A 26,636-nucleotide genomic window follows, 5' to 3' on the forward strand; every position below is an offset into this window, starting at 1 on the left:
TTCATTTGGGTTTTCATTATTTTTATTTGGTTTAAAAAAACGTTTCGGCTAACTATAGCCTTCATCAGTGTTGTGTCATATGAGAAAAATAGTGTCGAATATAATCCAAAAAATTACAGATAAAATATAATTCACACCACATAATGTTTACTGCAATTAATTAACTAATATAAACTTATCAAAAGATGACCACATATTTTTTAAAATTATTATTCTTAACACTAAAACTATCTACATTGACTATGGAGTACGCAGTAAACATTATGTGCGTGGTGTGAATATTTTATATGTAATTTTTTGGATTATGTTCGACACTATTTTTTTCATGACACAACACTGATGAAGGCTATAATGTTAGCTGAAACGTTTTTTTTTAACCAAATAAAAATAATGAAAAACCAAATGAAAACTTAATCAGCGTTTTTCCCGAAGCTAAATCCCAAGAAAATCAAAAAAGAAGAATATAGAATTATTTAGAAATTAGAATATTTAGAAACAAGGTTCAAGAATATCAAATTTCCCAAGATTGTAAAATTCTAGTTAATAATTATTTTATGTATACAGTTATTTAGGGAATGCCATCGATGTTCATTTCCAAGCCAACTAGACGCCGATTTTTTTCGATGATACTGTATAATTCTTACCTAAAATGTAAATAACATTAGACCAATTAAAAGAAAGAAATATGAATTTCTTAGTATTTTTAGTAACACCTTTATTCTTAAAACTTAATTTTGTATTATGCAAATATACCAATTTTATTGTTATTTTATTCATATTGTATTCAGCCATCACTTAAATATTTGATATTAATTTGGTATTATAAATAATCAACACTGTTCATTAAAAATTACTGAACAAATATATGTTATGCTTTACATACATTATATATTATAAGGATATTATCAAACAAAAACACATTCTTCTTTTAAACTGTATAATTCTTGTCTTTACAAAAATCTTTTTTAATTTTGAACTCAAAATAATAATCTTTTTCATGATCTTTAATACACATATTCTTTATTTTTCCCTAGATCTTAATACCTACTTACGGGTTTGAATCTATCGAAGCTGAACCAACAACACTTGGAGTGGAGATTCCACAATATGAATAAAATAAACATAATTGTCCAGTTTTCTTTAATACAATCCTGGGAGAATATTATTTTAAAATTTATTAAAGATATTTTCAATAGAATTCTCTTGATTTATAACTCGTACCCACTATTATTTCGTTTTGATTACTGGAAATCGGGAATTGGGGAATTGGAGTTTTCCAATCATGTAACCTGTAGAAGATGTAACGTGCCAAAATTTCACTAAACTGTTTTATTTACTTTTCTTCAATAATTTAACGCCAGTTGATATTATTATTAGTCTGAAATATCGATCCGTTCAATTCAGTAAACCAAAAATAAATAAATAGTACTTAAGCTTGATTTTCATGCATCCGTTATACGTTGATACGATGGTCCGACGCGACGGTGCTCTGATTGGTCATAGCGTTTTCGCGCCACTTTTCATCCGTAAATATTTTACTTCAGCCCGTCAACGGACCCGTTCATACGATAACGGACGTTTTGACCATAGATAAATTAAACAAGTTTAGATTGGAAAGTGCCCATAAGGACAATGTAAACAATATTTGGCGCTATTCTTGCAACGGTCGCGACCCAAAACTTTTGAAAATTTCGGAGCGGTTCGGCTTTTTCCGGAATTTTATCGCCAAATATTGTTTATTCAAATTTATTATTATTTTCTTTTAATTTTATAAATAAAATACAGTGTGTTGCATACAAGAAACTTTATTTTATATAAGGACATATATGAAATACCTATGAAACATTGGAAACCGACGTTATGCCACGATACACGATGGTTTTTGCAGTTCACAGTTCACAGCACAGCTTTTTAAGTTTTTAATGCCAGTTTTTCACAATTATCACCGGTTGGAGTAAATAAAACTTGAATTAAACTCACAAGATAGCAATAATTACTTTGAAAATGGACGTTATAAACACTTTTCGGAATTTCTTTAATAAGAGCGGTTCAGATTTTGAAAGATTTTATGATTTTTGAAGATTCTGACTTTGACAAAAGAAAATTATTTCATGATCATAGATAAAAGAAAATAATTTTCTATTAAGATAGATGTGAAACTTAATAGTAAAATTTTGGGTCAAAGCGCCCCTCCGTGTTCTTAGTAGAGACTACGTTTAACCCAGCGCCTTCGCCTTTTCTGCTGTAAATATTTTTTATGTTTATATTTGATTTCAAAGGATTTAGTTCTAAAGTTACACTGATATATTAGTATATCAGAGTAACTTTAATAAAACATAAGAATATATATATTTTACAGTATATTAAATATAAATTTTGACTACAAGGTAGAAAGTAAATCACAATATTTGATAAAACTTATAAGTATACCATTTTTAGAGTTAATAAATAATAAAACTATTTCTGACTATGATATTTAAAATTTAGAAAGATAGAATATTAAAAAACATACCGGAATTTGCAGACGCAGGCCCAAATTCAATAAAAACCAAAATTTTTCCTGCGAAAATCGGGCTTTTTTTCACAGAAAAGGTATTTTTTGATTTATCAACAATCATTGTCAAGTTGACAATATACAGGGTGTTTTCTAATTAGTCCAAAAAAATTGTGGTGTGATTCCTCATGTGTTCTTAAAACAATTTTTATATAACCATTGGGTCTAAAGTACTTCCTTTCTGATCTACAGGGTGTTAAAAATTTTTAAAAAAATCGATATTTTGCTTAAAATAAATGGTACACTACTGCTTTTTTAAAGAAAATATTTTTTTTTCTTGACTGGCCATCCTTTTTCAACAAAATTGATCTTTTGAGTTTTTCTTGTTCATCTAACGGTTGCCGAGAAAAAAATAAATATATTTATTAAGAGCCCGCCTATTTTTTAGATTAATTAGGAAACACCCTGTATATGCATATCACAGGCAACCAAATAAACTAGTAACCTCTAAAAATTATTTTTCCTACCACTAGCGACATACCGTGTTTTTAGTGAGTACTAAATTATTTTATCAAAATTTCACCATATAAGTTTCCAGGCAATGTTCATGATTTTGTTTGCCGTTGTTCTTAGCGACTGCTATAGCAGCGCTAGATCGCGTATAACGGTCGCGACCCAAAATATTTTCGCGATCCAAAATTTTTACGGGCTTTCCAATCTAAATTTGTTGCATTTATCTATGGTTTTGACACTTTTTTGGCAAATTTAATCTAACCTTAATAAAATTATAAGTAAAATAGCAAAATCGTTATGGAAACGAAAATATAAAATGACACCAACGTATGTATATCCGATAAACGGAGGCATGAAAATGCAATAAATTTAAAAACTGCATTATTTTCTAACCAATCAAAGTCCTTAAATTCTACTATATAATATTAATATCGTATAAACGTATCGTCGGAAAACGGATGCATGAAAATCAAGCTTTACAGGTCAACAAAAGTAATTATTCCATCCTTATTTTAACTAAACATATTTCACATTTAATAACATTTTTTTGCAGCACTAAACTAGTTCGATTTAATACAACTTAATATTTATTTTAGCCGAAATAGATAAAATAATTCTTTTCGCCGTTAATTCTGTTTATTTACTAAATACTTAGGTTAGAAATTTTTGAATTGAACTGTAAAATATTTATTTATATTTTTATTAACATTAACTAGTAGGCAACCCAAAATTTACTTTAATAAATTGATTATATATTTTTGCATTTTATTTAATCAACAGTAATTATTAGACAGAGACAAAAACAAACAATCCAAAAGCCGCGGGAAATACATACATACATACATTGCAAATTAAATAAAACCTTTTAAAAACATTTTTAAAAACAAGCTTTTATTTAAATGCTCTAAAAAGAAGAAAACAATTTTCTGTAACACGTTTACTATCAACTTATAATCTCATTCTCATTACACAATTTATATGATATAAAAGCTTGTTGTTGACTTGTCCGCTAGGGCACGGACCGAAACGTAAAAAACAAAAGTTTAACGATCGATTGACCGTCAAAAATACTTACGTTTCTTTAAAAAAAAACACAAAATAACACAAATCACACTTGTGAGAACTATGAATTCAAATTCGTAGTAGAAAACTGGAAAATTTGAGGTAATGGTTCGCGGGTACGTTAAGGCGCTTTCGAATGTCACACTAAAAACTCTAAAGTTAATCCTGAGAACACTGAACTATTTTGTTTCAACTGTTCGGAATAATTATTTATGGCCTTGAAGCTTATACATATTTTAGGCAAATAAAGCTAAAAAATAGCAGCCTAAGCTGAAACTTATCAAGTTAAAAAAAATAATTCCTAATCTTAATGTGCGACTGATTACTCGGAATCGATTCGTTCTATTTTAAAAACGACAAGAGTGGCTGGTATGGGGTTTGAAGCAGGATAAGGCAGGATCATAGCAGCCAAAGCAGGAACGTGTTTCAGCCATCCTGCTTTTATTGTGTTGCTATGTGTGACGCTGCCAATCAGACTTGAACTTGCTGTATCTTAAAAACAGCAAGTGTTGCTGAGATGCAATTTAGAGCAGGATGCAACAGGGGTATAACAGCGCAAGCAGGAACCAGTTTTGGCGATCCTGCTTCTCATGTGTTGCCAACTAGGAAGTTAGCAACCAAAATAAAAGTAACTATTGCTCAAACTTGGTAGGTGTGGCTGGGTTGGGATTTGAAGCAGGATAAAGCAGGGTTGTGGCAGCCCAAACAGGATCGTATTTTATAATTCCTGTTTTCAATGAGTTGCTAACTTCCCCGATCTTGCGAAAACATTAAAAACATTAAAAATCCATGCCTAGTTGTTTAAAAGCAATTGTGTGCTTTTTTACGATTTCTCTACCTACATGCACACATTTCTCAAGGACATGGTTTTTCATGTATATTATGGTGGAGCAGAGAGATAAAAATTGAAACAGAAGGCAATTCAATTTTTTATTTCCGTATTTATCTCGGTATTTATAGTAAGGAAAATAAATAAAGTTTATTATTACCAAAGACCACGTTATGCGTAAATTTCTCATGATATCTGCAGACAAATTAGAACATCTAGTTGGCCATGAACGGATATTATATCTGAACTAAACAATTTTACGCTCAAGTTATCAACCTTTGACATATTTAGACCAATAACAATTTCATTGGAAATTTACATTACATTTTAAAATAATCTGTTGTTTTTTCTGGTGATATTGTGGTATAAATTTCTTCGTTTTATATTTGATTTTGATGCCATAAAGTGATATACGACGGTTTTGGGTCGGTACGACTTTTTTAGAGTTATATAAAACGTTTTTTTTTTAATAGTGCTCGTTGAAGACTAAATGAGTGAGAATGTTTATGATAAAGTATAGTGGGAAAGGTCTGTGACAATTATTTTTTTATTAAAATGGGCCTTTTTCGTATTGCACTTCCTAACCTATAGTTCATATCACTTAAACTTTTAGTCACGTGATTGAACTTGACCGGCACAGCGTTGCCCACTTTTACACACACATTTCTTCGCCACATTTCTTTTAATCAAAATATTTTAGGAAAGAAAAATAAATTAATTATAAATATACCGGGTGCGTGGCTCAAAAGTGGCTCACCCTTATAACTTTTTTATTTTTTCAGATAAAAAATCGAGATTTGGTATGTTAGTATATGACAAAAATTAGGATTGATTGACGTGTTCAATTGTTTTTGGTCACGTCCTGTTTCATCGGAAATGACTACAACTTTTGATTTTTAAATGGCACCCTCAGTACTGTGTTACTTTATTCTATAGAAAATGACACTCTGAATAGAATGACATATCATATGTCAACTTTCGACATTTTTGAATATGGTTTATTTGAAATTGCAACATGCAATTCATAACGACAATTTGACTCGAAATACCAAGTGTATGGTACCAAATTATTCGTAAAAAATGCTTTTTTCAAATATGCTAGAGCCACTCTAGTTCTATTTGAAAAAATTGAGATATGATTAAAAATACGATTTGAACATCTTTTAACCGGTCAGGACAAGACACTAAAAACATTAGGCGATCAAATCTATTTTTCCAAGGCTCCTTGATTAAAAATTAATGTTTTTAACACAGCTATGGCACTCTAGATTATAATTTAAAATACAATTTTGTTTTAAGCAAAAATGTCAAAAGTTGACATATAATATGTCATTCTATTCAGAATGTCATTTTCTATCGAATAAGGTAGAAAAATACCGAGGGTGTCATTTAAAAATCAAAAGTTGTAGTCATTTCCGGTGAAACAGGAAGTGACCGAAAAGAATTGAATACGTCAATCAATCCTAACTTATGTTATATACTAACATACTAAATCTCGATTATTTATCTGAAAAAATAAAAGTAGTTATAGGGGGTGAGCCACTTTTGAGACTCACCCGGTATAAACAGTAATTATTTACATGACAAAACTCACCTCTTTAACAGCACTTAAGGGACATAAAGGGCCTTTACTACCGCTTTCCCGTTCAAAATATTCTAATTAAGTTGCAAGGAGTTTTTTACGGCTATTATTTTATACACTTTGCACTAAAAAAGGTTCTAAAAAGAACAATGTTCGACTGCAAGGTCTGCTAGTAAAAAAAATTAAGCTTAAAGTATTACAACATATTTCATTTAAATCAAAAACTCATTATACAAAACTAAAGTGTCAAAACGAATGACAATGTCAGGAAATAAATAAATAAATGTGACAACTTGACATTTTTTACAGAGCTACCATCTGAATCCCTAGCGGGAAATTTAAATTCCAGTTAGTCGGCCCCAAGGACTGTATATATTCTAAAGGACTGTTCGATCGCGTCAAATCGCCGTTGTCATAGTCGCCGTGGATGCTTACGTCACGCAGGGACCAGCGCTCCACAGTGCGGCGGATGGTTATTCTAGCGGGACAAAATCTTAGGAGCGATGTTTGGGACTTAAAATCTAAGAACGTAGCAAATGGTCTAATATATAGCAACCATATGGTTAAATTAATTTATTTATTAACAATTTAATTCATTAATAAATAAATAAATACAAGATATACATAAAACTATGATATTATTCGGAAATGACACGCAAAAACCGTACTGTAAACTCTTGCCAAATACATAAAATTATATCAGATGAAATACTTACAAAAAACTCTTAAGCAGTTATTTTTTAATTACTTTGTAATCTTGTGACACCCTGTATATTTTATTTTAAAATTTTTTATTTTATTTTGAAGATAATAAATAAGATAGATATTTTAATTTTAACACTTGGTAATTGTAAATTCATATATAGTAAGTATCTAAGACAATTCTTTAAACTTTTATTAAAACTAGTAATAATCATTTAGTTTTATTATAAATTATCAGAAAGTAAAAAAAAGGCTTTAGCATATCGTCATGCTTTATTTAACTAGAACATCATTTGGATATTTTTGTCTTGAGGAAAATTGTCAAACTGACTATTATTTATGTCATTCATCAGCTGTCCATACACGGAAAAGCCCGGCCTTCGGACTTGGCCATGGGACCGGGCCTTTAACCCAAAATACCATAGGTTTGCGTGAAAGGCCAAAGTACGCGGATATATTTCCACTATGGTAATTTGGGTGAAAGCCCCGGCCTCAAGGCCAAATCCGAAGGCTGGGCCTTTCCGTGTATGGGCAGCTATTAATTTTTTAAACTCAGTGCCTTTCGATGGAGTTAAAGTTTCAACAATTACAGCAGCATCCTTACTCCCACTAGCCCTAAAGCTCATGGTACTTGCAAAACCCAATTCTTCTTTTGAATGCTCTTCAATTAACCCTTTAACGAGTCTTTGTTTCGTTTTTATACTATCCGTTTGAAATGAAACTTTTGGGCATTCACCTGTAAGCTTGAACTCCTTGTCATTGTGACTACTGTGTTGGTTAGGTAACTTAAAAGATCTACATCATTCAATATATCAATATTTGAAAAAGTGAAAGTTTGATATCTGCAGCACAAAGGCACGAAGGATTTTAACAAATAATATACCTACAGTAGAAAAGTACATACCTTTGGCAATCTTCAACATAATTTGGCTTTGGAATAAAATGTATAAGGACTTTTAAATATTTTGTTTTCGTATGACCTCTGCCTTGCTGAGCAAAAAACGATCAAATTTGGTTGATAAAAATGTATCGAAATACAAAGAATATTCATGCATTTTTATATCAATTGGAATATCTACTATTTATTCTTATCAGTAGGCACATTTTTTGGCTTATTTCTAACCATAGACAAACAAATAAAAAGAGACAAATCTCATGGTAAAGAGTGGGACCGCGTTCCCGTAGCGCAACTCAGAATAACAATTTTGAAACCAATTAGCAGGACCATGGCAGGACATACGTTTTTATTGCTATCTTTCTTTATTATGTGTGCTTTATATGAAAAAGAAAGAGATAGGTATAAAACGTATCGTAAGACATTATTGCACATTCTGGCTGGGGGGAAATCACGAATAGAAACATTAATAAACATGACGAATTGTCATGATGTTGTCAACTTGGTTGTCATGATGACGAAAACGAAAGGCGATTGTTCTAATTTCTATTTAGAAATTACGTTTTATATGGCTGCTTCTTTCTCTCTTGTTATATTACGATGAGATAGTGGGCCCAATAGACGCAATGCGCAGATGAACATAAATAGAACGAAATTTTGCGTTCTGAGTTGCGCTACTCGAACGTTGTCCCTCTCTTTGCCAGTCTCTTTTTATTTGTTTGTCTATGTTTCTAACCAAACGGTTTTGTCCCGCTAAATTTATCTTCCACCGCACTGTGCGCTCGTCCGTTAAACGCAAAAATAACTGTCACTGTCTAAAATTTTTAGCGCGAACTTCAACTCGGTCGCTAGAAAACGTAAAAAAACTGACAGTGCAGGAAGATAGGAATCGAACTATCCTTATCTCTATAGTATCCTTGAGTCAGCCCGGCCGCATATTCGTAATTCGCCGACACATTAGCCGCTCGGATTAGGTCGGGTACAGCGACGGACGGTTGCTAAAGTACCGACGTATTAGACTAGTCCCAACCCTTGTGCGTCGGTGATTTACGAAAACGAAATACTGTTGTCTACATATTGCATTACAATATAGGTTATGGTAAATCGAGAACTGTTAGAAAATTATACAAAACAGACTTGAACAGAAATTATCTCTAATACTAAAATTCAACTTTACGGTGTTATACATTTAAAATAAGCAATATGATTTTCAAAAATTTTATGAAGCAATTTACAATTTGTCATTTTTAGTACAAAATTATAAAATAACTAAAATTTTGTTAACTAAAAACAATACTATCTGTTAGATAAATTATTAATGGTTAAATGATTACTCTGTTTATAGAAATTACTAAACAAAGGTCTAAGAAAAACATATTATCAAAAAATATATATATTTATAAAAAATTAAGACATATTTTTATTTTTTGAATTTATTACCTCCTAATCCCATATCTTTTTAATTTTGTGTCTAGAAGAAATTATTATTTGATTGTTACTAGGTAATAATTTTACTGGACAGTCGCTAAGTTCTTTTGCGGCTCACTTCCCTATTTTTCTTTTGTTAGCCATCAAAATGGCAGTAATAAAATCTCTTAAATGCTTATTAGACGTAGTCTCAAAGCCAATCTTAAAATGTTTTTGAAACTTTCAAAAATTTCTCTTCTAACATTTATCAAGGCAGTTATCCATTCTATAATAAAATAAAAATAAACTAAAATTTACTCGCTAACCAGTTCTAAGTTTCCATGCCGATAATAGAATGATTGAAGCCTTAATAAAAGGTAAGTTAAGTTTGAAGACTTATCGCAAGTACCGTATGATCGAAAAAAAACAGCATCTAGTTGGTTTCGAAATGACGATCATTGACATTCCTTATATAATTTTACATACAAAATGACAGCTATCGTTATTTCCAAGCCAACTCTGACGCCATTTTTTTCGATCGTATGGTATATCTAGCATTCACATGAAAGCTCATAAGACTTTTGCGCAGTATAAACCAAAGCATGTTATCTGTGCTATTACTATTTATTTTGTATTATTAATGATATTGTTACGTTTTTCGTCGGTTCCGTGTGGATAGAAAGTCACAATTTATTTAAACACTATTTATTTAACACTAATTAACAAAAATAATAACGATAAAAGACTTATAGAACTATTTACAAACGATTTATAACTAAGAATTTATTTTGAATTTTAGCGCGTCAACTGTATATTTATAACTGCCCCCTGTAGGCCACCGCCGCCGGCTTTTATACCAACAGGTAAAGAACTCTAGAATTGTCCATAGATCGTTAGGTGCGTAGAGAAGGTTTTTCGAATGTTCTCGTATGTACTCGTCCATTCCAGTGGGACTCGATTCTTCTCGAACGAATGAATCATTGCGGTGTCGATGTTAAGGTCATACGAGGGCGGGCCATATTGTGAGGTTAGGTCGAGTCCACACCGGCTCGCAACACTGCCCCCTTCTTAGGCACATGCTCGTCCCTGAGATGTATACGGTGAATGAAGGTATTTGCAAAGCTGGCCCCTGGTACATTGCGAAGTCTGGTAGAAATAGCAGTCTACAGTTTTCTCCCGATCTCAGCTTTGGGTTGTAGCAGCAAACGAGGATCTCAATTCCCGTAAATCTGAACAAGACTTCAATCATGTTCCGGATTGTACGCCAACTCAAACCATCGAGTCCACACGCCAGCTTCGGAATGGCTAATCGTGCAATGTTGTTGTTTAGCAGGGCTTCTCTTAGTTCAATCAGGGTCTTCCATAGATTGAGATAAGTCGGCTTACTCGGGGACCATTCCTTGCTGACCAGGTAGAAGATGTGCCTTGCTTGACCATGTGCATTGTTGGTTAGCCTCAAGACGCTTCCAACCTCTGGATCCTGTCGGCGTAGTTCTCCGACACGCCCAAACTTCTCATTGAACGTCGCAGCGATTCCTCTGGACATCCGCAAATCTCGAGCCACACAATGAGCGAGCGAATAATCAGGAGGCACGGAAAAGAGGTCTCGTTGATCTTCTTTGGTTACACCATAGCGAGCCTTCTCACTGCTATTGTATCGGGCCATGAAATCGTCAAAGGACATCTCCGAATCAGGGGGATCAAAGCTGCAGGTTCTCACGGTCCCAGCACGATCTTCTATTTCGCCTTGGTAGGGGCTCAAACGGTTGAAATGGACTACCCTCGGTTTTCCTTTTTGGCAATTTTCTGATACGGTATACGACGTCATTAATCCTATCCATGACTTCGTATGGCCCTTCCCACGAGGATTGTAGAAGCTGGAGATAACCCACGACGTCTCTGCGGGTTATATAGCCACACCAACTTCCCTGGTTGGTATCCTCCATGCTCAGCTTGAATGTCATAGTGTTCCTTCATTCGGTCACTAGCACTTTGAATATTTAGGCGGACTCTCTGATGAATGTCGTCCATCCTTTGACGTAGTGTGTGGACATAATCTTCTCCGGCGACATCTTCTCCCGGTCGGCAACCAAATTTCAGATCACAGGGTAGGCGCACTTCCCGTCCCATAACGATGCTGGCTGGAGTTTGCCCTGTAGATTCTTGGACGGATGAACGGTAGGCCAACAGGAACAGGTGAAGAAATTTGTCCCAGTCTCTTTGGTGGTCAGAGACTACTTTGGCCAGATAACGGTTGATAGTTCTGTTCATGCGTTCAACCATCCCATCGGATTGTGGATGTAGAGCAGTCGTCCTGGTCTTGCGGATGTTCAGGACTTCACAGACGCCTTGGAACAGATTGGACTCAAAGTTTCTTCCCTGATCTGAATGAAGCTCCATGGGAACACCAAACCTGCAGATCCATTCTTTAACAAGGGCATCCGCAATCATGGACGCTTCTTGATTTGGCAACGCGTAGGCCTCGACCCATTTGCTGAAGTAATCCATTACTACCACAATGTATTTGTTGCCATCGTTCGTCTCCGGGAAAGGACCAGCCACGTCGATCGCTATTCGTTCGAAGGGACTGCCAACATTGTACTGGCGCATAGGGGCTTTACCACGCTTTTGTGGCCCATTGATGGCTGCGCAAATGTCACATTTCTTACACCAGGCCCTCACGTCTTCTTTGCAGTTCACCCAGTAGAACCGTTCACGCAGCTTGCCAAGTGTCTTGGTAACACCAAGATGTCCACCGCTGGTTCCATTGTGAACTTCCTCCAATACTTCTGGGACCCTCTTCTTTGGAATGACGATCTGCCTTCTCTTCTTGTCCCTCCGGTCTCTCGATCACACGGCGAAGTAGTCCGTTATCTATTACCAAAGAATTCCACTGAGCCCAGTATGACTTTACGTTCGGCGAATATCTGCAGACTTCTTCCCACGTTGGTCTTTGGCCTGCGTTTTCCAGTTAATTACTAAACCTAATTCTGGGTCACTGGTTTGGTCATTTGCAAGATCTTCGGGTTGCCAACTATCATTAACCACAGTTGTTCTTAGGAGTTTCACTTCTTTCTCTTCAGCTCGGGAACAATGCTTACAGTCCTTAGCGCAAGGTCTTCTGAAAGTGCGTCGGCATTCCGATGGATTGCCCCAGCTCGATGTTCTGTGTCGAAGTCAAATTCTTGTAATCGTTCAATCCATCTAGCTACCTGCCCTTCAGGATTCTTAAATTGCAACAGCCATTTCAAAGCAGCATGGTCTGTTCTTAACAAGAACTTTCTTCCATAGAGATACTTGTAGAAGTGTTCCACTGCTTTAACTACTGCTAGTAATTCTCGTCTGGTTACACAGTAGTTCCTTTCCGGTTTTGACAAGGTCTTACTAAAATAACCAATGACTTTTTCTTGACCATCCTGGATCTGAGACAGAACAGCGCCTAACGCAACATTGCTAGCGTCGGTATCCAATATAAAGTTTCCGTTGCCAAGAGGGTAGCTAAGTATGGGCGCACTAGTCAGTGCCTTCTTCAATTTTCGGAATGCCTCGTCAGAATCTGAGTCCCAAGAGAAACGCCTCTCGCCTTCGGTAAGTCTGGTCAATGGTTTTGCGATGGTGGCGAAACCCTGTACATAGCGGCGATAGTATGTGCATAGTCCCAAAAGCTTCGTAGTTCATGTTTATCTTTAGGTATCGGCCACTCTTCCACTGTCTTGGTCTTCTGTGGATCTACTGCAACTCCTTGGAGGAGGAGACTACATGGCCCAAGTAGTGTACCTTTTCTTGACACATGACATTTCTTGGGGCTAAGTTTCAAACCAGAGCTCTCTAGTCGCTTGAAAACTTCTTCCAAATTCTTCAGATGATCGTCAAAGGATTTCCCAACCACTATGATGTCATCCAGGTACACTAAACAGGTAGTCCAGGATAGTCCCTTTAACACAGACTCCATTAGTCTCTCAAAGGTAGCTGGCGCGTTGCACAATCCAAAGGCATGACGGTAAATTGCCACAGTCCGGAGCCCACCGAGAACGCTGTCTTCTCTCTGTCTTTCGGCGCCATGTCGACTTGCCAATATCCACTCTTCAGATCTAACGTAGAGAATATCGTTGACCCCGCCAGCGTGTCTAGAGTATCGTCTATCCTCGGCAGGGGATAACTATCCTTCTTGGTAACATTATTGAGCTGCCGATAATCAACACAGAACCTAGTGGTACCGTCTTTCTTCTTTACTAGTACTACCGGCGATGTCCACGGGCTGTTAGATGGTTCGATGACACCCTCTTCTTTCATTTCTCGAAGGATTTTATCAGCTTCTTCACGTTTGGCGAGCGGAAGTCTTCTCGGATTTTGTTTGATTGGTCGTGCATCTCCGGTATCAATTTTGTGTTGTACTAAATTGGTACGACCTCTCTGTCCTGCTTCTCCTTTATCAAACACATCTTGATACTTGATTATCAGGTTTCTCAATTTTCTTCTATTTTCGGGAGATAATCCTTTAACGTTTACTAACTCCTTCACCATTTTGTCCGGAATTTTTGAAGTCGCAACTTTGGAGGCTTCCACGCTTCGAACGAATGAGGAGACCGAACAACAGTACCCTAAGAGGGTTCCCTTCTTCAAGGATACAGAATAATAATTCGTGTTCATTACTCTCACCGGTACAGTTTTCTTCGCTCGTAGCAGGGCTTTTCCAACAGCGATCCCTCGTCCTATTTCGCTGTCATGGTTCCTTGGCTCCAACAGAATAATACTCCCATTATTCATTTTACCTTCTAGGCAACCATCCAAAAATATCTCACAGCGCTCAGGGATCGAAACATCTTCTGCTACCCCCAGGCGAAGCGTCTCCTCACATTTTCGATGTAGAACGACTTCTTCTTCATTTATTTTTAAAATTCCCTGTTTGAAGTTTAGTTCAAAACCTTTAGTGGTCATGATGTCCATTCCGAGAATAAGTTCATCTTCGATATCTGCTACTAACACTGGATGTTCAAAACTGGTGCTCCCAATAACAAAATTAAGGTTTACTTCTCCATGGACAGCAGCGGAGCCCCCGTAGCAGTACGTAGTCGCCATTGTGTTGTTTTAACCTTCTTCGATGTTTTAAGAATGTCCGGTCTGATGATAGTTTTCGTCGCACCTGTATCCAACAGCATGGTCCGAACTCTCCATCAACAAAACCATCCACAAAATGCTGTTGAATTTGTGTTGTAGCGAGGCGACTTGAACAGTTTTCGTTGGGGCATGTTGGAGTGCAGGTCGACGTGTGCCCCTTCATTTCGACCCTTAGTAGTTTTCCGACCTCGACGAAGCCGGTTCTTCGTTCTTCTCCTTACAACGGCTTCGCACGTGTCCCACCTGTCCGCAGTTCCAGCAACGAATCGGTCCCTTCTTGCCCATGTACTGGTCCATTACCTTCCGAACAATCCCTTCCACGGATTCGTCGGAACATTCGTCGATGGCCCGTACTCTTCCTAAAGACCGAGAACTTTGTTTCGCGGCCTCAAATTCTAGGGCACGTGCTAAAGCATCCACCAAGTGCGTTGGGTGGGCTAGGAGAAGTGCTTGTCTTGTCTCGTTGTCACGTAAGCCGTCGGAGAATGCCTGTACTGCCAACCGCTCCATAACATTCTCTGGCGTAGCAGGGTACGCAAGGCGAACGAGGCGGGCTACGTCGGCTTCAAACTCCTGCAGAGACTCATTTGACTTTTGAATGCGATTTTTTAGCTGGGAATGATAGACATAATTCCAAATGAGCTTGGCCGTACCTCATTTCTAAATGTCGTACCAATTGCTGATAATCTCCTGTTCCGATGGTGACAATGTTCGCAGGATATCAGTCGCATCTCGCAGTGCGACAGTCAAAGCGGTAGCCTTTTCAGCGATTGTCCATCCGTTCGCCTCTCGCAGCGGCCTCAAACTGGCAAAAATAATTGGCCCAAGCGGTTTTTCCGTCAAACTGTGGAGGCTTAATAACTGATTTTGAGATATACTTATTTTCGACTAGTTTCGGTGCCTCCGATGTTTCTTGACATTTTGGTGAATTTGCCTTTGCTATTTTTTGTTTTAAAATTTCGATTTTTCTATTTACATCTTCCTCAATCTCTGTTATTTTATTGTTGAAACTTTCTTCCAAAATTACTATTTTATTATTAAAGCTGGCCTGTATATCTTTAGAATTTTCGATGATCTTATCTTCTAATGTATTGATTAAATCCTGGGAATTTTCCATAATTACTAGTACTACCGGCGATGTCCACGGGCTGTTAGATGGTTCGATGACACCCTCTTCTTTCATTTCTCGAAGGATTTTATCAGCTTCTTCACGTTTGGCGAGCGGAAGTCTTCTCGATTTTGTTTGATTGGTCGTGCATCTCCGGTATCAATTTTGTGTTGTACTAAATTGGTACGACCTCTCTGTCCTGCTTCTCCTTTATCAAACACATCTTGATACTTGATTATCAGGTTTCTCAATTTTCTTCTATTTTCGGGATAATCCTTTAACGTTTACTAACTCCTTCACCATTTTGTCCGGAATTTTTGAAGTCGCAACTTTGGAGGCTTCCACGCTTCGAACGAATGAGGAGACTGAACAACAGTACCCTAAGAGGGTTCCCTTCTTCAAGGATACAGAATAATAATTCGTGTTCATTACTCTCACCGGTACAGGTTTTCTTCTGCTCGTAGCAGGGCTTTTCCAACAGCGATCCTCGTCCTATTTCGCTGTCATGGTTCCTTGGCTCCAACAGAATAATACTCCCATTATTCATTTTACCTTCTAGGCAACCATCCAAAATATCTCACAGCGCTCAGGGATCGAAACATCTTCTGTTACCCCCCAGGCGAAGCGTCTCCTCACATTTTCGATGTAGAACGACTTCTTCTTCATTTATTTTTAAAATTCCCTGTTTGAAGTTTAGTTCAAAACCTTTAGTGGTCATGATGTCCATTCCGAGAATAAGTTCATCTTCGATATCTGCTACTAACACTGGATGTTCAAAACTGGTGCTCCCCAATAACAAAATTAAGGTTTACTTCTCCATGGACAGCAGCGGAGCCCCCGTGCAGCAGTACGTAGTCGCCATTGTGTTGTTTTAACCTTCTTCGATGTTTTAAGAATGTCCGGTCTGATGATAGTTTTCGTCGCACCTGTATCCAACAGCATGGTCCGGAACTCTCCATCAACAAAACCATCCACAAAAAATGCTGTTGAATTTGTGTTGTAGCGAGGCGACTTGAACAGTTTTCGTTGGGGCATGTTGGGTGCAGGTCGACGTGTGCCCTTCATTTCGACCCTTAGTAGTTTTCCGACCTCGACGAAGCCGGTTCTTCGTTCTTCTCCTTACAACGGCTTCGCACGTGTCCCACCTGTCCGCAGTTCCAGCAACGAATCGGTCCCTTCTTGCCCATGTACTGGTCCATTACCTTCCGAACAATCCCTTCCACGGATTCGTCGGAACATTCGTCGATGGCCCGTACTCTTCCTAAAGACCGAGAACTTTGTTTCGCGGCCTCAAATTCTAGGGCACGTGCTAAAGCATCCACCAAGTGCGTTGGGTGGGCTAGGAGAAGTGCTTGTCTTGTCTCGTTGTCACGTAAGCCGTCGGAGAATGCCTGTACTGCCAACCGCTCCATAACATTCTCTGGCGTAGCAGGGTACGCAAGGCGAACGAGGCGGGCTACGTCGGCTTCAAACTCCTGCAGAGACTCATTTGACTTTTGAATGCGATTTTTTAGCTGGGAATGATAGACATGTTCCAAATGAGCTTGGCCGTACTCTCATTTCTAAATGTCGTACCAATTGCTGATAATCTCCTGTTCCGATGGTGACAATGTCTGCAGGATATCAGTCGCATCTCGCAGTGCGACAGTCAAAGCGGTAGCCTTTTCAGCGATTGTCCATCCGTTCGCTCTCGCAGCGGCCTCAAACTGGCAAAAATAATTGGCCCAAGCGGTTTTTCCGTCAAACTGTGGAGGCTTAATAACTGATTTTGAGATATACTTATTTTCGACTAGTTTCGGTGCCTCCGATGTTTCTTGACATTTTGGTGAATTTGCCTTTGCTATTTCTTGTTTTAAAATTTCGATTTTTCTATTTACATCTTCCTCAATCTCTGTTATTTTATTGTTAAAACTTTCTTCCAAAATTACTATTTTATTATTAAAGCTGGCCTGTATATCTTTAGAATTTTCGATGATCTTATCTTCTAATGTATTGATTAAATCCTGGGAATTTTCCATAATTTTATCACTGATTTTCTTCTAAATTAAATTCCAAGTCAATTATTTTACTATTCAAATTGTTCAAGTTGTCGTCTAATTTTTGTGTAGGCACGAGTCAAGGTCACCTTCCAACTCAAAGCAAAATGTGTCAGGATCCTCACCTTCCTCCACCAAAACGTCTCTTAGTCTAGCTTGCAAAATGCTTTTCTTTCCATCTGTTTCGCATTCCCTCTCTTCCAGAACGCTTTTTAATTCCGACACTTTCAAGTCTTTCAACAATTTTTTCGGAGCCATTGTCTGTCTTTTTATTTTACTAGTCTATCACACACGCCACACTTGACACCAATTGTTACGTTTTTCGTCGGTTCCGTGTGGATAGAAAGTCACAATTTATTTAAACACTATTTATTTAACACTAATTAACAAAAAACAATAACGATAAAAGACTTATAGAACTATTTACAAACGATTTATAACTAAGAATTTATTTTGAATTTTAGCGCGTCGACTGTATATTTATAACTGCCCCTGTAGGCCACCGCCGCCGGCTTTTATACCAACAGGTAAAGAACTCTAGAATTGTCCATAGATCGTTAGGTGCGTAGAGAAGGTTTTCGAATGTTCTCGTATGTACTCGTCCATTCCAGTGGGACTCGATTCTTCTCGAACGAATGAATCATTGCGGTGTCTATGCGATGTTAAGGTCATACGAGGGCGGGCCATATTGTGAGGTTAGGTCGAGTCCACACCGGCTCGCAACAATATATTAATAATATTATTGTTATTATTTAATTTCTCTGCAGAAAGCAACATATCTAAAATCTGTTCTTATCAGTAATCTGCAACCTCAGTTTATTGGAGACTACCTATTTATTTATCAGGTACAGTTGGTAATATCTTAAAATCCATGTTTTTGAATTAGCAATCTGCTCGAAAAGTACTAATCACTGGAAAACAATGAAAACCAATACAGACGATTACTGATTGACCATAAAATATTACGAATACCCATTACAGATGCAGATTAAATTAATCCTATTTACAAACTTGCGAAGAAAGAAACAATATTTAGAGCGCATCGTAAATCGCCGACGTATTAGTCTAATACGTACGCAGCACCCGTACTATCCCGAGCGGCTAATGTGTCGGCGAATTCCGAATATGCAGCCCGGCCGCGGCGTCGAATATGCCCATGGTTGGCAACAATGAATTTAAAAATCGCGCCCTTGATTACATAACTAAAAGTTTAATGGGTATCAAGAATAGCTTTCATTAATTAATAGATAAGCAGCTTTCTAAGAGGGCTTAAATGGCTTCCTAGAAAGTTGGGCCATATTTGGTTAAGTGGAATTCAAAAACCGTAAGAAATTTATATCAATATGCATAGAACTTTAGGTCATAGAATATAGAGTTACTAGTGCCAACAAAGTTTCACGGGATGAGTAAAACGAAATTTGTATTGAATTGAAGTCTTGGAATTTTTTTCAAACAACTTAATGAATTATTAGAATGTAGAGGCATACACCCTTTCTTGGGGAGTTTTTAAGAGATCAGAATATGAAGCCAATGATATTGCAAATATAAACAAGGAGGTTTAATAAAAGGACTTGGGTGGAGAAATTTTAAAGTAGGTAGGTAGACATATTCAGTTATTGTTACATTTTTGGGTAAAATCATCCCAAAACATATTTAAGTCGTCCATGTTTATGTAAGGATACAAGTCCATATTAGTCCAGTGATATTATGCTTTAACTATATGAGATACGATAGCTCGGATGCGAGTCAATTAAACAATGTCGCAGTATCAGGGATCTGTGATGAAGAAAAAAAAAACAGTTTGTATTTATTTTAGGAGTAATCAGAGTAGCGTAGACAAAAAAAACAGAAACTGTCAGGAGGATAAAAGATTTAAAAAAATATGAATCCTGAAAACATCTCATATTTATTTACGTTACCTCCAGGGTTAAAATATATGCCAGAGACTTAACTAATACATTAAAAGAAGAATATTTTTGTTAGGCAAATATTTAGACACAGAGATCAACATTGACCCAAACAACATGTTCTTCTATAAGCAATATACTTACTTCTTAATATTTACTTTTACAAAAATCTAATATGCTATCCTATAATACAAAAATATTCTATTATTTAAGAGAAAAAAATGATGCAGTACAAACCTGAATCTGGGGTAAATTTCAAAGCCTGATTGAGCAGCAGTTCATAAATATATTCAATATAAACAGATATTAATAATCCAAAACTAATAAATGTAATTCCTCCTATTAATAGACAGAGTTGTGTGCATTGCTTTCGTTTTGTCATAATTGGCGATCTGAAAAAAATAAATAGATAATATTAATACAGTCCATTATATACAGGGTGAGTCTTAAATAAGTGTAAATATTTTTAAGGATAGTATATTTCGACCCCAGAAACACGTGTATGAGGTTTTTTTTACAAAAAAAATTTTGAAAATATGGAATTTTTTTGGAAAATTTTCTAATTTTTAGTTAAAAAATATAATATCCTTATAATATTGCAACATAGGTAGTAGATTAAATTTACAAAAATGAAAACCCAGAAAAGATCCATTGGTTTTCAAAATTTACCCAAAAATAATTTTTTTTTAATATACATATTATCGATTTATTTGAAAAACGATAAAGGAGAAAATATGTTTCTTGTATACCGGGTGCACCTCAAAAGTGGCTCACCCCTATAACTTTTATATTTTTTTAGGTAAAAAACGAGATTTGGTATGTTAGTATATGACATAAATTAGGATTGATTGACGTATTCCATTGTTTTCGGTCACTTCCTGTTTTACCGGAAATGACTACAACTTTTGATTTTTAAATTGCGCCCTTGGTATTTTTTTACTTTATTCGATAGAAAATGACACTCTGAATCGATTGACATATCATATGTCAACTTTTGACATATTCGCTCAAAAGCAAAGTGTATTTTAAATTTCAATCTAGAGTGTCATGCCTGTTTCACCGGAAATGACTAATTTTGAATCAAGGAGCCCAAAAAGGGGGTCAGTTTAGCTTAAGTTTAGATTAGGTCTATATTTTTATTAATGCAAAACCAACTAAAACCTAATTCTAATCTAACCTAAACTCACTTCTTTTTTTGCATATTTCGGGATATTACCTGGGTATTCCTATGCAAATTTAAATTTGTGGATGGCCCATAAATTTAAATTCGCCGTTCAAAAAAATTACTTTTCACCAATTTTCACAATAAAAATTAAAAGTTATAAATCATAATATTTTTTTTATAGAAATGAGGGAATAAGGGTGAACGGGATGCCGGTAGACCAAGAAGATACTTGGAATGTAAATGTTAATTTATACTCGAATGGAGTTGCCTCAGAGTATAGGCATATTTTGAACCCCTACCGTGCATAGTTACTGTAGATAAAAATAAATGAAAATATAGTTGGCCCCAACGATAATTTAGTTTGCAGCTTCTTTTCATCATACCTAATAAAAAACCGTCACAACCACTACTCATAATATGTACCTATGTCTTTTTAAACATCATTATGAAATTAAAAATACATAGGTGCCCATAATATGAGTAGCGGTATTTTTTTTTCGTTTCATCATAACGGATTGTGTTGTGCTGAAAATAAGCAGCAAAATATATTATCGATTGCAGCAACTATACCTAGTTTACATTCAGCATGTCCAATTAATATAGAACATTAGAACTATGCATACTTTTAATTTTTTTTTTAATTATTTGTTAACTTCTTAAACAAAACAGACCCATAATAATTCAAATCTTTATCATCCAAGACTTCCAAGAATTATAAAGTAATCTCACGTCAAAATTTTTTAAAATTATTGCAAAGTTAACAAAAATATTTCTTTGGATACCTTGCAATTAATATATTTGGTCCAATTTATCAGTTCTGCATCATATCAGAAATTTAGATTGTGTGTGATACAACGAAGAGTCAAAGTGCAACGTGAACGACCAGAAAAATATCAAGTAAAAAAAATTGTTAAGTTTTAATTACTAGTTACACAGCCCTTCCCTTGAGTTCTCTTGCCTAAAATCTATATTGTCTTTCCTAACATTTTAAATATAAATGATTGAAACTCATACAAGTTTACCATAATTTAAACTTAAGATAATACCTAATTATGTTAAAATATAACACTTACGAAGTTAATAAATATTAACTATTTCTACTTATTTTTAATCATTAAATAATTCTGATAAAAACACGTTTGATTTTTTTAAATTTAGAAATCATACGGGCTATAATCATTAATATGACTATATTAACAATACTTAAATTAAAATGTATTTGAAGGAATGCCACTGTATTACAATAATTGTAAAACACGTATGTAATAATAACTCGGAATAATATAATTATTTAAAACTGCTCATCGCGTTATCGATGTCGGCGTCTTGTCACTTTTATTTAGTCTTGTCACTATTATTTTATTAGCCGTTTAGGTATAGTTTGATTTCACATAATGCAGATTTTAATGTGCCATTTGTGGTTTTTTTATTTGATTTTTTTGCATATTTGGTATATTCTATGAACTGATTTTAAGTGCTCCTGACCATTTTTCAATTATTAAAGTGCCCATTTAGATACATTTAAAATGAATTAATTAGTGTATAGTATTTGTATTATGAGTTTGTTTATTTTTTATGAAATGTATTTTTTCCCATTAAAATAAACATAGCTTACTAGATCACTAGCTAGCCATTTTTAAATACTGATTGTTAATTAAGTATCTGACCAAACTTCAGGAGGTGATTCTTTGAGTGTTTTAAGGTAAAAAGTTCATATAAACATGTATCCGGATATGTATAATTTTAAAGATACAGGGGTGTCAAGGTGTTTTCTAATAGACCTTTTTTATTAATATCTCAAAGATCCGTTGGCCGATTTTGTTGAAATTTTGCCATGTTGTGAACTTTGATAAGTTAGCACTAATTAAATGATAATTATTATTTACAACAATATTCAAAGGATAAAAACTTATTCCAATAAATATTTGGCAACGCCTTGGATTCATTTGTTTTTACGCCTGTTGGCGGTGGAAACCATGCAAGCTTTTTCTTTGTCCTAAGTTGTCAATTAAAAAAATGATAATCATAAAAAATATAGGTCCTAATAGACTAAATTTTAGCAAAATGTATCAGCATATCCGATGAGACCCGAGTTATTATGTTTTGGAACTTAATGATTTAATTAATTATTCCCTGTAATGCATTTACCTATCCTACGCGCCAAGAAAAAATATTGCATTACTCTAAATTTATTATTTATGTGATTCCGCTCTTTCACGTATAATTTGCGCCTTGCTTCTCATACGGAAAGAGTTAGATTAAAATAGCCAAACTGTACCTAACAACCAATATGCCTTGACGCATATTCTTTTTTATAATAATATGGGCTTTCTTTATCCGCCGGCCCAGACAAACATCCATATCCATAAAATAGTTGGCCCATACACACACACACACACACACACACACACTGATAAATTAATAAGACCTCATTTCGGCCCTCAAACGTCTTTGCTCTATTCTAAACTATCGACTTACGTGTTGACAAGTTGATTAGGCAGGTTATTGAACTCGTGTGGCATCGAGCATGTCGTTTTTTCAAAGACGGGTCCCATATAAATGCGGCCAGAAGTATTTTCAATACTAAAAAATTCCGACCGCAGCGCTGTATACGGCAGAAATCAGAAATTTTAACTAACCTAATCAAATTACAACCTGACCGTCCCGTTCATGTTGATCGCATTAAAATAATATTGAAATCGTGGCTTTGTGATAATATTTAGGTATTTTAGTTGTTTGCTAGTGCAGTTATTGATACTATAAAACGCTCAGGTACTACACTAGGTACAGTATACCAATTACAGTTGAACTAATCTAAAAATTCTTTTAGCGGGAATAATAAATTATAATACACGTTAGACCCTCGGTTAGACCTTTTGAAGATATCAAAATATTTACTCTTTATTTTAATTTTTAGAATTTTGACAAATTATACTTCCTAACACTTTTAGAATAATTATATAATAAATTTTTCGTATACTCGCTATTTAAACCCGTGTATTTGTATATATCAATTGTTTACGATATTCTCCGATGGTGGCAGCATCGGCGGAGAATGCATCAAGCCTATAGAAAGTATTAAAGGCCTCAGGCAAGGATGTACAAGGACCAGCAATAGTGCGTCGGGCATCCTAGAATAAAAAACTTCAGAATTTAAGTGCAAACCTAAAGTATGTACCAGAATGTATTTCAGAAAAATATTTTAACTTATACAAGGTGGCTCAAAAAAGGGTGGGCGGATCTCGATGATTGTTTTTAAATGGAACACCCTGTAATTTATTCCATTTTTGGCTTCCTTTCAGAGCCCTTTACATAAATCTAAGATATGAGTAAATATATTTCGATAGTTACAGAGAATTTAATAAATAAATTTAAAAAAAAAATATATTTTTCAGCCCTTCTTGAAAAAATTACTAAAAACACAAGAAATGTTCTGAAATCAAAACTGTATTAGGTATTTACTTTAGATGGCCTGTTCATACTTTGCTATAAATATGGTAATGGTAAATCATACAGGATGTTTTTTCTACGCCAAACTTTCTGAAATAATAATTTTTCTTTGTTTTTTTTAATGGAACACCCGGTACATTATCTAACAAAACCTAGACACTTTGATCTTTACCGACTCGAGACGGGACATTGAAAAGTCTCTGAATTTTGAAACTACACAAAAATGAGACAAAAATGTCGCAGAAATGTATTGGATTTGTCTCAATTTTGTCGTAAAACATGCATGTTTCTGTCTTGTCGTTGTTTTGTCTGCTTGGTCTGGACCCGGCATTAGGCTATAAAGCCAAATTCGTTAAAGTCGCATCCACGAATCTGGAATACTTGAAATACATTTGATGACAATAGTAACTGACCGTCTGCAGCGTGTTGTCTGTCAGATAAGTGAGAATCAGGCTTTACTATATACATTTCAAATGTTTAAATAATTATACATTGTTAAGTAGCAGTTTTTGAGTACCAGGTGTGTAGAAATTATCTCTGATGTACATAATCGATATTTTGAAGTGTCTGATGTTTTATACCTATGACACTTATACCACCCTTACTTGCTCGATAAAGATAATAATTCAAAATTTAACCTATATGACAGGCATATTTACATTTTATTCGTTTTTTTCGTTATTTGTTTTATACTTTTCATTACAAAATTTTAAAAAATAACCCCAATTTTATGGAATATTACGCAAATAGATAACAATAAAAACCTTATCTGAATTGTTGTAAAATGAAAATAAACATATTTTTATTAGTGATGGGATAATTCGAGCGAAAATTCGCTTGAGTACTCGATTATTGAAATAACCGACATCGCTCGATTATGAACGAGCGATGCAAGTGACGAGTACAAAGCGACGAACGCAAGCGATCCTAGAATGAAATAAATTGAAATCCGATTTTAATGTGACATATTCCATAAAAAGCCGAGCGAATTTTCTACATACATTGCAATTAGCAAATTTATACAACGCCGTATATACCGGGTGCGTCTCCAAAGTGGTTCACCCCTATAACTTTTTATTTTTTTAAATACAAAAATGAGATTTGGTATGTTAGTATATGACATAAATTAGGATTGTGTGACGTATTCAATTGTTTTCTGTCGCTTTCTGTTTCACCGGAAATTACTACAATTTTTGATTTTTAAATGGCACCCTCAGTATTTTTTTACTTTATTCGATAGAAAATGACATTCTAAATAGAATGACGTATCATAGTCAACTTTTGACATATTCGCTCAAAAACAAATTGTATTTTAAATCTCAATCCATGTATCTGTTAAAAACACTAATTTTTAATCAAGGAGCTTTGGAAAAATAGATTTCATCGTCTAACGTTTTTAGTGTCTTGTCCTGGCCGATTAAAAGATGCCCAAATCGTATTTTTGTTCATATCTCAATTTTTTTCAAATGGAACAAGGATGGCTCATTAGCATATTTCGAAAAAGAATTATTTTACGAATAATTTGATACCACACACTTGGTACTTCCAGTCAAATTTTCGTTATGAACCGCATGTTACAATTTAAATAAACCATATGCGAAAATGTCAAAGTTGACAGGTGATATGTCATTCTATTCAGAGTGTCATTTTCTACCGAATAAAGTAAAAAAATACCGAGCGTGCCATGGACAATGCTTCGAAATAAACTAAATCTAGCGATCAAGCGAATCGTTCGCTGCTTACTACTTGCCGTTCATTACCGAAAGAATATGTGCCCTGCGCACGCAACTTACTGCTTGGCGCTTGGCGTTAACGAGTACTTACAACATGCGAGGGTGAAAACCGCATTTTTAAATACGAGTGATATATCGCTCGAGTGATCACTCGGTTGTTGCAATCGCTTGATACTTGAGTACTCGATTATTGAAATTAATCGGTTTTTCCCATCACTAATTTTTATGTATTTATCTTTTATTTTTGGCACAGTATGTATACGGGTGGTGACAATTTCAATGCTCAATATTGGCTTACAATTTCAGAACTATTGTATCTATTTCAACGTATAAGTTGATAATTTTATACTTTTAACCTCGGCCAATTAAATGTAGCCTTTTAGAAATTTTCTAAAAGGTTTCTAGATTTCGCGCAACAATAGTCAGGTTCTTGTTTTCTTATAGGCGCCATTTAGAATTTTTAATAAATTAAACAGAGTGTGGAAAAAAATACATATGGTCTTTTAATATTAAAAAAGGGCTGAATTATAATATTATAACTACTACTGCCATTACTCGCTGACGAGTATTTGACACGCATTAGAAGATGGTTATGCAAGGCGTTTTTTTTCATGAGCTTTTCTGTGACTGGAAAG

The 26,636-nt window shown here is 35.2% G+C and overlaps 1 protein-coding gene across 3 annotated transcripts in view; it reads right to left on the reverse strand.

Moving 5' to 3' along the window:
- LOC115875647 (protein peste-like) overlaps positions 1-26,636 on the reverse strand; it is a 142,886-nt gene that overhangs the window by 59,416 nt on the left and 56,834 nt on the right. For all 3 annotated transcript variants that reach the window (XM_030891160.1, XM_030891158.1, XM_030891159.1), the window contains exon 2: positions 19,891-20,045. In XM_030891160.1, the coding sequence (XP_030747020.1) occupies positions 19,891-20,035 (145 nt within the window). In that variant the 5' untranslated portion in view covers positions 20,036-20,045. The remainder of the gene's footprint in view (positions 1-19,890; positions 20,046-26,636) is intronic.

The sequence above is a fragment of the Sitophilus oryzae genome, unplaced genomic scaffold (genome assembly GCF_002938485.1).
Source record: "Sitophilus oryzae breed Bouriz unplaced genomic scaffold, Soryzae_2.0 scaffold_1393_pilon_pilon, whole genome shotgun sequence".
Taxonomy (NCBI): Eukaryota; Metazoa; Arthropoda; class Insecta; order Coleoptera; family Curculionidae; genus Sitophilus; species Sitophilus oryzae.